Raw genomic sequence first — 11,660 nt, forward strand, 5'->3', positions numbered from 1 at the left:
GTGTGTGTGTGTGTGTGTGTGTGTGTGTGTGTGTGTGTGTGTGTGTGACACGCACTGGAGTGGAGGGAGCATGCCATGGCTCTTATGTTCAGGTCAAAGAATAATATGAAGAATTCTATTCTTTATTTCTATGTGAGTTCAGGCATGGAAATCAGTTCATCAGGCTTGATGGAGAGCACTTTTACCTGATAAGCCATTTTAAAAGACATGGAGGAAGGCCTGATACTGTGTATAGTTTCCTCAGCAGTTATCCTGAACTTTGCCTGCTGTGCCCCACAGTAATGATTTCAGTATACCTATGTGAGGCCCTGCAAAGACAGAGAGCAGGTCCCTTTCTTCCCCTCTATGCTGCCAACCAAGAAGGTAGAGGAAACTAAACAGAGAATAAAAAAACCATGTCTGTAGTTCTTATGAGATGAGAGAGTAAAGATTACTAGAAAAGTGGAGCGGATATAAAAAGTAGTCACCTTTCACAAAAATAAACAACAAGTTCACCAGCAAAGCTTAATTCTGATTTTACAAATACACTGTTTGGTAAATGATAAAATATTATATAAAAGCAATGTTCAGGAATGTTTTAGAATTAGATGATTTTATGCTAAGGATGATTTTACCTAAGTTTTCTCATAGTAGCTGCTGAGGAATTGTACCAGCTGTAAACACAATATTTAGATAGGGTAAAATTTTGAATAGTTGTTTAGTTTGTGGCTATCCTTGAGGTCTAGATGCTATTTATTTGCATTGATAGACCTTGTTGTTTTACTACTACTATAGACCTTTGTTGTTTTACTACAATTTTGTGTTTTCACCTTAAATATTCCTGTTTTATTCTTCTAATTGTATTTTTTCTATATTGTTCAGCAGAAATTGCAAATGCCTCTTTGTTCTGAATGTGAAGAGAAAAAAGGCCCAGAAAAGCAAACAGCCAGTTTTGATGGGACTCCAGCTAAAGAAGAGAAAATACTGTAAACAGGAGGCATGGAATCAAAAGCTCCCCTTTCCTGCCATCATCATATTTCTAGAGTACAGGCTTGATGGGAACACCACGTTTCTAAAGCATGCAACTTTTTTCCAAACTTTATGTAACTTTATAATGTGAACTACACAATTTCCAAAAGGTTCCAGGCTGATTATGAACTTTAGCAATAATCTAATGAAAAGGATTTCTTCACTCACACATCTCTAAAATTAGCCAGTACAAATTGATTTGTTTTGTGCTAAAGCACAACCATAACTTTTTTTTTTTTTTTTGGTCTTTGCATGGATATCTAGAATTCAAAGGTGGACTTGGTAACATCAGCTAGAAAATGATAAAATATGAGCCCTGCTGTTTTTAAAAATCTAAATTTCAAATGTATAAAAGTTTTGTTGTACAATGGCCATCTGGTGTCGTTTCCTCCAAAGTTGGAATTTGCAGACCAGAATACATTATTTTAGGTATTTAGTTTTTTGTCACATTATATTGACCTAATAATCATTGATATAAAATTATGTCCAGTTAATTCTGTCAATGATAAGTTAATTACTAGAACTCATTAGTTGTATTTAATATGATACATACACACAGAATTTTTAGAATGAATAAAAAATACCTTTCATAATATCTTTTAAATTTTTTATTTTTTTTAATTTTTATTAATTACACTTGATTCACTTTGTATCCCCTGTGAACCCTTCCCACCTCCCCTCCCACTCTCCCTCCTCCTTCTCTACGCATGCCCCTCCCCAAGTCCACTGATAGGGGAGGTCTTCCTCTGCTTCCTTCTGATCCTAGTCTATCAGGTCCTTTGTGCATACTCTCTGATATTGTTTCAAGATGTGACTCAAGCTGTCTGAAGTGCCAGCTTTAATGGGTGATAATATGGGAAGGAAATCCTAAAATATTAACAGATAAGGTGCACATAGATATTTTAGAATGGCCGTTTAATGAAGGCAAAATAACATGGAATAATTTTTAAAAAGCAATGATGTTTTAGCTTTGAAGATAGGGTTCTATATGAGAATTTCACTGATCAAAAGAGCCAAACATTGGCACAAGTATAGCATAACTCATAATCAAGAAAAAATGGATATATAAATGATTATATATTCAAGCATCCACTTAGCAGATAAAAACTAACCAACAGATGACATCAGGGAACCTACACTGACTGAGTTCATTCACTTTTGTTGAATAAACACATTTTGAAAGTTCAGAAAAAAAGATAAAACCACTGTTTGTATACAATTAATCTGTCAAGCCCCAATAAACACCTTGAGAGAATATATCCCAAAATAAAAGCACATTAAAAGAAATTGGTAGGACTTAATTTATAGGATTCAATGTAGTATATTCAGAGAAATTTATTGAGCTCTAGAATTGAATAAAACCATTAACAGAAAAAAGAAAAGCATCATACATTAATTCTAAATGCAGACTAGTTTTGTGGATTTTTCCTGTATTATCACTCTTAAAAAGAAACATAAATAATTTATAGATTCATAGAATTTTAGATGAACTGACCATGATTAAATATAAGATTGGGGTATGAAATTTCTACTCACCACGTACTCAGTTCCATCTTACCCCACCCCCAGTTTTATATAATATTTTATTTTCTTTACAAAATAATAGGTTTATTTATAATTTCTATTTCTTTTTCTTTTTGAAGCAAATTCTCATATGTATCAAGTTAGGCTCAAAATTACTACAAAGTAGAGTACGAACTAGAATTCCTGCCTCCACTTCCCAAGTGTCAGGAGTTTCAGCCACTCACCACCTCCACAGTAATGAAAAAAGTACTAGTTCAATTTTAATTTGGTATTGCCTTTCTACTCTTATTAGCGCATTTATTTCCTCCTCACCCCCGTGTTTGCCACAGAATGGTAGGCACATGTTGTTAGCAAGCTGTGAACAGCTGTGACTCTGTGTAGGAATAAACTGGATAAAGAGTTCTAAGTTTGACCAACCGTGTTTTCCAATTGTGTATTTTGTCGGCTTTGACTTTCTGTTCTAGAATGTGATAATATAATCAGTTTGCTTTTCTTTACTCTTGGAATGATAAAATGGGTTTGAATCAAGATGGTAAAATTTCCTCCTAAAATGTATACATTGTGTATATCTTGTGTATCTACAGGTTTTGTCTAGGTGTCTGTCATAACATTTACTCCTGTATTTGAAAGAAATAACTTAATAGCAAGGGATTTTTTCCTAATCATTTAAAAAGGAACATTACAAAATTTCATTTAATAGTTTGATAGGGATATTTTTAATATGATTTGAGGTTCTTATTAATTAATGTGTTTTATCCCTCTTAGCTCTTAGCCCTTTCCTTGCTTTGAGACTGGACCAGAGATATTAAACTATTTTCCTTACCCATATGGCTACTCTATGAAAAAAAAAACATACATCTGTAATGAGAGTTTTGGTTTCTTTAAAACCTCAGTTATGTTATGTAAACATGTTTTTGTTTTAATCCCAGGTGTAGGATAGCTTTAGATGGTCCACAGGAGCACTCTCTTTGCTCTGAGAGGGCAGTGATCTTTGCCAGCTGCAGACAGTTTACTTCTGGAAACTCTGAGAGGGCATAAATGCCAGAGCCCAGAGAGGGACAGTGGTTCTTAAAGGAAGAAGACAGCTGCTGCTCCCCTTGCTGTTCCTGGTTGCTGTGGCTGCATTTTGGTGAGAAGCTGGAGATCTACTGAAACAAAGATTGAACTTGCCCTGAGGAACTTGATGACCCTAAACAGTGAGAAGTAGCTAATGGTAACTACACCTCTCCCCGAAGTAACCTTTCTCTCCTACCCAGTGTTGGGGTGTTGGAAGGGATTGGGGTGGATAAGGGAGGTAGAGACATAAGGAACCCCAATAAAACAAAGTATGCCTACATGCATCTCCTACTTTTCTTAACTACCAGCTTTATGCTAGACATTGTTTGAAGAACTAACATTAAGACACTGATCATTCTCACACAGAAAGAATATTATCTAACATATTGACAATACGTGGTGTGATTCTGTTATATACTTGCAGTGTTAAGTGAAGAAATACAACTAGATTTTATACACTGTCCACTGATTACTGTTGAGGACACTCCCATACTTTCTAATGGAAGAACATATTTAATACGTCCTTCCACAACTAAGAACAATTTTCTCTATTTTATAATATAATAATAATAATAATAATTCGATTTAAAATGTGAATTAAATACAATGTATTCATTTGTAAATTAGAAAACTTTTTTAATTTTGTCTTTCCTTTTATGTACATAAATTATTTTCAATTAACCAGTGCCTAAGATCTGTGAGGCCTGAATGAACACTGGCTGTGTCTATCAAATAAGACATGCCCAGAAGAGGATGGTGTCAGTCATTCGTCTGGATAAAGATTTCATTATAATTTCAAATATCTGAGTGCTGAAAATACCAGTAGCTGACTCTGTTTCTGTCTTTGAGCAGCTGATTAGCATAGCATTCTGCTTTTACTCACAATTTTGTTTCATAAAAATACACTGAATTACAAGCTCAATACAGTTTGGTGTTTTTGATTTTGTATTGGTTTTTTTTGTGGAGCAGACATTTGCTGTTTTAGATGGACCAGGTGTTTAGCTGGACTAAAATTAAATTTGTGAATTTGCTATAAGGGAATCTTTTATTTTTATAGCTCCAGTAATGTCATTAGCACTAACCGCCGCACAGGTAGAAATAATAATTGGCACCATAGACTAGCAAGAGCAATGAACATGATGTTTTTGTTTTTGTTTTTTTACATGGAGAACTGTACTGTCAAAAGGTCTACATCCACGAGCTCTGTACTGATCTGGATTGTGTCACATAATGGTCAAGTACTGAAAAATAAAAAGTGCTAAAAAGTGGCCTGTTTTTCTTCAATAAAAAATTTGTTACAAAGATCATAGTGTATTTTACCTTATGCAAACTGAATGGAACAGCAAATACTGGCCTGCCTCTGTATAAAAAACCCATGGAGTACTTTGAAATATCGTACTGGAAGCTTCTTTAATTTCTTTGACAATTTCTCAGAGATAGTGTATGTTATTCGGTGTATTTAAAAAGTATCACTCATGATGTTGGGACTTAGACCTTTTAAATTATTATTAATATTTATTGGTTTTGTTTACATTTGACAAAGGGGGATAATTTGGTACTTGAGGCAGTCATCAAATAATGAATGACTACTGCAAGCTTCGTGGAGAGCACCCATAAATTTTGCGAGAATTAACAAAGCCTGAAGTAGTAGGAATGATCAATGGAAAGAAGGAGGAGCATGTGCTGCCATGAAATACAGACACAAGCTTTTACTGAGAGAAAAAACACATTTTATGTTTGTTTCTGTTCTTTAGCCTGATATTCTATCTTTCTGGAAGGACAATTGGTGGCCTTATTTGTGGCTTTAGTCAGGATGGCCACAGTGTAACTTGCAGGTCAATGTGTTAAGCATATGATGACACACCATTTACTGATAGAGATATTTTCTAAGATTTGCATTGTCCTGGCTAGCTTTATGTCAACTTGACACACACTGCAATCACTGGAAAGGAAGGAACTGCAACTAGGAAAATGCCTCCATAAGACCAGGCTATAGGCAAGCCAGTACAGCATTTTCTTAATTAGTGATTTGTGGGCCAGGCCATGGTGAGTGGTATCATCCCTGGGCTGGTGGTCCTGGTTCTATAAGAAAGCAGACTGAGCAAGTCATGTAAACAAGCCAGTAAGCAGTGCCCTTCCTTGTCCTCTGCAATAGAGCCTGTCTTCAGGTTCCTGCCCTGTTTGAGTTCCTGTCCTGACTTCCTTTCATGATGAACAGTGCTATGAAAGCATAAGTCAAATAAACCTTTTCCTCCCCAACTTGCTTTGGTCATGGTGTTTTACCACACCTATGTTAACCCTAACCTAGTCAGAAGTTGGTACTATGATTACGGAGTATTGCTGTGACAGACCTCACTATGTTGTTTTGGGGAGGATTGTGGAAGGACTTTGGAACTTTGAAGTAGAAAAAGCCACTGAATGTTGATAGCTCAGTGAACTGTGCTATATGAACTTGGACTGGGGGCAGGTAGGGACAGGCTCAGGAGGGATCAGGCTGGAGGAATGAATGGAGAGAGTGCAGGGAGAGAGCAGGAACTGGAGAGGCTTTGGTGGGTAGTGTGGAAACCTAGTGCAGTGGAAACTTCCTGGAGTCTGTGAGGGTGACCTTAGTGAGGACTCCTGGTTATGGAGGATAAAGAGTCTAAACTGACAATCTCTTATAGCCAGGCAAGGCTTCTAGTGGCCTGACTGGGTTGCATTCATTTAAGTTGTTGGTCAAGGGGTCTGGTGGAGATCCCCAAACAACCCAGTCTGATGCTAGGACATAAACTCACTCTACAAAACCTGGGGGAGGGGGCATTGCAGAGGACAACATCCACACAGTGACTTGAATTTAGGGAGCTCAAGCTGGTATCTGCGTGAAGCCTCCCCCCCCACACACACACACATTCTAGTTTCTGGCATGCGGGAAGGCACTCCGCAGTCTACTGAAAGGGAACCCTGGACAACAACCCAAAGCCACAAAACCCTTGGCTACAATCTACCCTGCCTGCAAGGTGTGCTGGAGAAATGGTGGCGCAGAACCTGTGGAGTGGCCAACCAATGTCTGCTTTAGCTTGAGACCCACAACACAAGTGGATGCCCATGCCCTATACTGTCGGATGTCCAGGAACCAGAGACTTGATAGCCTAAAAACCTAGGGTAGAACCAAATACACTGGCAAAATGAGAGAGGGAGAGAGAAAGAGAGAGAAACAAAATAATTCTTAATGATATTCTGCTATAGTCATAGATCAGTGCCTTTCCAATCATCATCAGAGAAGTTTTCTGCAGCAGCAGATGGGAGTAGGTGCAGAGACCCACAGCTAAACATGCATAGAAAGAGTCTATTGGAGATCTGCTTTGAATTCCTCCCTTCAGAGATCAGGGAAGCCATGAAAGAGGTGGGAGGAATATTGGAGGAATCAGGGTTGTGGAGGACACCAGGTCACTGTGGCCCACTGAATCAGCTCACAGAAACTAAAGCATCAAGCACAGGATCTGAATGGGTCTGCACCAGGTTATGGCTTTCAGCTTGGTGTTTTTTGTAGAACTCCTAATAGAGAGAGCATGTGTATCTCTGACTTTTTTTTCCTGCTCTTTGGACTCTTTTGCTCCTATTGGATTGCCTTTCTAGCCTTGATAGGAGGGCTTTTGTGTTGTCTTATTGTATCTTGCTTTGTCATGATTGGCTGTCCTTTCTTAGTGTCCTGCTCTTTTCTGAAGAGTAAATGGACAGAGAGTGGGTCTGACAGAAAGCAGAGGTGATTAGGGATGACTGGGCAGAGTGGAGAGAGAAGACACTGTGGTTGGGATGTGTTGTATGAGAGAAGAATCTATTATCAACTTACAAAAAAAAATGTTGAGAGCAGTGAAGACAATGGAGGCCTGCTTTGTCAATTTTGAGGGGTAAGCAAAGACTCTACCAGGCCATTTGTGGGAATAATCTGTGCTGTCTGGGCAGACTGAGCTAAAGAAACAGCCATGATTAACAAGAGACCAGAACCACTAAAACAAAACCTTTGCTTTACTGGGACAACTGATGCTGTCTAGCTGGAGTTGAGAGGTTAGCAGGGACTAAGAAGAGACCAACATCCTTGAAGTGAAAATTTCTGAGAAGTGTTTACTCAGAGTTAGCACACTGAAGCTGTATTCCAGAGACTGCCAAGGCTGTATCTTGCATTGGCAGCCAGACTTGGCTGTGTACTCTTACACTGCCAAGTCTGGCTGCCAATGCAAGATAGTTCTGAAGGCATTAAGGGGTCATGGAAAGCAGCCGAGGCTTGGCACTAGAAGAGGGCAGGAGAGGCCATTGCTGAAGATGTAGCCAAAATAACAGTAGAAGGTCCAGGATTGAACACATTACTAAAACATGAATAAAACTGGAGGCATTGCACAGTAAAAGGAAAGGCTACTAGTGAAAGTGCAGCCTAGTTAAAGCAGAAGGCCTCAGCATTTTGAAAATGCCAGTACCATCGGACAGTCACCAAGGATAGCAACAGTGGTGGAGTGCAGCCTGTCTGACCTTAGACAAGCTGTGTCTGCAGAACGAGGGCAGAGCGAGAGAAATGACTCAAGTCCTTTGAAGGAGCCCAGAAGATTGTGAGTGGACCCCACACATAGGACATTGTGATATTCACACAGTTGGAGTTTGATTTTACTTTGATTTGATTGTTACTATGCCCTGGGTGTTTTGAAGAGAGTTTGAACTTTTAAGTATTTGAATATTTAAAGACTGGTAGACTTTTAAAATTTTAAATATTTTATATTGTGATGTTTACATTAATGTGAGATTGTGGGGATGAGTAAGAAAGAAAAGACTGTGGCTTAATAGTGATCTGTCAAGTTGACAAGGGTTCAGTCGTTCTGGACACAACTTGACACAAGCTAGAGTTGCTGGAGGGGAGAGAACCTCATTTAAGAAAATGGTTCCATAAGACTGGCTGAAGACAAGCCTGTAGGGCATCTTCTGAACTGATATGGGAGGACCCAATCCATTTTTTGTGAAGTGCTACTACTGTGCAGGTGGTCCTGGATTCTATAACAAAGCAGGCTGAACAAGCTACGAGGAGCAAGTCAGTAAGCAGCACTCCTTCATGGCCTCTTCTGCATCACCTCATGCCTCCAGGTTCCTCCCCTGTTTGAGTTCCTGTTCTGACATCCTTTGATGATGAGCAGTGATGTGGAAGAGTAAGCCAAATGTACTCTTTTCTCCCCAGTTTGCTTTGGTCATAATGTTTTATCACAACAACAGAAACTCTTAACTATGACACAAATCCTTAGACATCCTCATCGCTGCGTGAATAACATAGTGTATGTGCAAACACGTGGGTAGTATAGCTTAAACCAAACACATACACACACTTGCACACATGCATTGACATGCATGCACCACAGTGCACATGTGACTATCAGAGGACAACATGCTAACTCATTCCATAAAGGAACTGAGCTGATTACCATTCATGGTGTCCTTTGGGACTGAATGAGAATCAAGAGGTCCTGAGAGATTAAGAATGTGATAACAGGCTCCAGGAAGAAGATATGTGATCTTCCTCAATGGGAATAACATGTTCCTACGAAAGAAATCTGCTCTGACTTTTCCGAGCATCCATTGCTCTGAAATCAATACACTTACAAAAATCCATGTCTGCCTAAGGAGGAAATATTTTGTCAAGGTTCTGCCTTCATTTGATTTTTTTAAGTCACAAGATTCATTGTTATGTCACCTGTTTCTCGTGTTTTATTTGAAACTAGGATAAAACACAACCAGTTTGTGCCTGTTGCTTGCAGAACAAGGTCAGAACCCTCAGTGCAGCAGCCAAGGTTGTATCATTCTTTTTTAAATTTTTATTTTATTTTTATTAATTACAGTTTATTCACTTTGTATCCCAGCTGTAGCCCCATCCCCCACTCGCTCCTAATCCCACCTTCCCTCACTCTTCTCCTCCCATGCCCCTCCCTGAGTCCAATGACAGGGAAGTCCTCCTCCCCTTCCATCTGACCCCCTAGTCTCTCAGGTCTCATTAGGACTGGCTTCATTGTCTTCCTCTGTGGACTGGGAAGGCTGCTTCCCCTCAGGAGGAGGTGATCAAAGAGCAGGCCACTGAGTTCATGTCAGAGAAAGTCCCTGTTCCTATTACTGGGGAACCCTCTTGGACACTATGCAGCGGCTCTAGGTTATCTCCATGAAAGGTCCTTGGTTGGAGTATCAGTCTCACAAAAGACCCTTGCGCCCAGATTTTTTTATTCTGTTGCTCTCCTTGTGGAGCTCCTGTCTCATTCTTAAGGACTGGAGCTTCTTGTTACTTTTTTTCTAGACAACCTGAGGATAGATCTATTTGCTGTCTCAATTTGTGCAGGTGGTTCCATGAACTTCCAATTGAACAGTAACCAGTTAGATGAGCAGTGCTGCTTTACTTAATTTTTATTGCCTAACATGTGTGCAACTCATGCATCTCCTGCCTCTCTTCTGCGGATGGTCCGGTTTACTCGGGCTCCAAATAGCTTTGATATTGTAGTAGTAAAAGGGTTTTTGCTTTTTTTTTGTTTTTTTTTTTTTGTTTGTTTGTTTTAATCCTAAGCAGCTTTGTTGAGCTTTGTTTCAACTTGTCTTAGAGAACTCGGTTTCTAGAGCAGGTTTCCTGAAAGACAATTTATGAAACGTGTATATCTCAATGGGGTTTGATGACTCTGGTCACTGTGTAGGTTACAGTTTCTCTTGCTTTTAAATAACCAATGTTAATTTTTATTACTCCTGAAAAACTCTGGGTTTGTGTAGGTACCACAAATTTGAACTCAGATTTCAGTTTTCTCTCCTATTTTGAGACAGAAATATTCATTGACACTATGAAATTTGTTTGTTTGATTTAATAACAATATAAAATGTTTCCCTGATCTTTGATGTGAATAATATTTTAGATTCCTCTTCTAGTATATTAATAGGTAAATGAAACTGTGAATGGGACAGTACACTTATTTATCTAAATTTCTATCCCTGATAATTTCAATATCTGTCACTGGTTAAAAGCCAAAGATGCAGAGAGCAGCTACTGAAATAAAAATGTTATATTAAAATGCACCTCCTCAAATGACTACATTATTAAAAATAAAGCAAATCCATATATTTGTGGTTTTAGGTTTTAAGTGTGAAATAGTGTCAGTATTCGTTCTGAGGAATTAATTAAATATTGATCTAAACCTTTCTTCATCTGAGGTGTTATGCTGAGCATGAGTCTGCATGCATTCATTGCTGTTTGAAATTGGGTTAATATTCACATTTGAGAAAATCAGCATTCGCTTTCCTTTATAGCCTTCCCTATCCCCTACATCCAAGCTTCACAGACATTTGTGAAGGTGGACATTTATGTGTCTTCCACTTTCCCTTCTTTCTTTCATTAAAGGAAAGTGTGTGAATAGACAGAAATTTCATCCATGAGAGTAAATGAGATTCTCTCCCTCCAACTAAAAAGCCCTTGAAGCATTTGGAATTCATACAGTGAATGTTCTCTTTAAACACAAAGTGTTCACATTTTAAACCTCTCTGGTAGACTTTGGTTGCCTTTTTTGTCACCTGGTTCCCTGCTGTCATTTGCCACAGTCTCCAAACTGATTCTTTCAAAAGAACCTCCTACATGTGTATATTGAACCAATATAGTCTTTTCCTTTTTTTAACAATTAGTTAAAATTTAATTTGTAAAGTATATGTATTATATATCACACATAATTCTGAACATGAATTGAATCTATTAGATCAACATTGCATTGCCCATTAGTTGTAAATTTTAAACATTTGTTCTATCTACTGTTTTTGACAGTTGTGTTAGCATTTCTTACTATGATCACAGATCCTTTGCTCTTCTTTATTACTTCATAGCTTTTTTTTCACAATTTATTCATTATATGTCCCGATTGAAACCCTCTCCCTCAACTCCTCCCAGTCCCAACTTTCCTCCCTCTTCTCCTCATCCCCTTCTCCCTAGGGAGGATGCTTAAATCTCATTCTGAATAGTAAACAGGTTGGACACCAGAAGTGGTGGAAGAGAGGAAACAGGATGGAAGCCTACTATAGAGGTTCCTCTGAAAGACTCCACC

At 38.5% G+C, this 11,660-nt stretch overlaps 1 protein-coding gene across 2 annotated transcripts in view; it reads left to right on the forward strand.

The window, feature by feature from the left end:
• Luzp2 (leucine zipper protein 2) overlaps positions 1-1,557 on the forward strand; it is a 235,869-nt gene extending 234,312 nt beyond the window's left edge. The window contains exon 11 of one of the 2 annotated variants that reach the window (XM_055607527.1): positions 862-1,557. In XM_055607527.1, the coding sequence (XP_055463502.1) occupies positions 862-969 (108 nt within the window). In that variant the 3' untranslated portion in view covers positions 970-1,557. The remainder of the gene's footprint in view (positions 1-861) is intronic. The other variant, XM_055607528.1, reaches the window with a different exon arrangement.
• The last annotated feature ends 10,103 nt before the right edge of the window (positions 1,558-11,660 follow it).

Source organism: Psammomys obesus, unplaced genomic scaffold (assembly GCF_907164565.1).
Source record: "Psammomys obesus unplaced genomic scaffold, mPsaObe1.curated_primary_1811, whole genome shotgun sequence".
Lineage (NCBI taxonomy): Eukaryota > Metazoa > Chordata > Mammalia > Rodentia > Muridae > Psammomys > Psammomys obesus.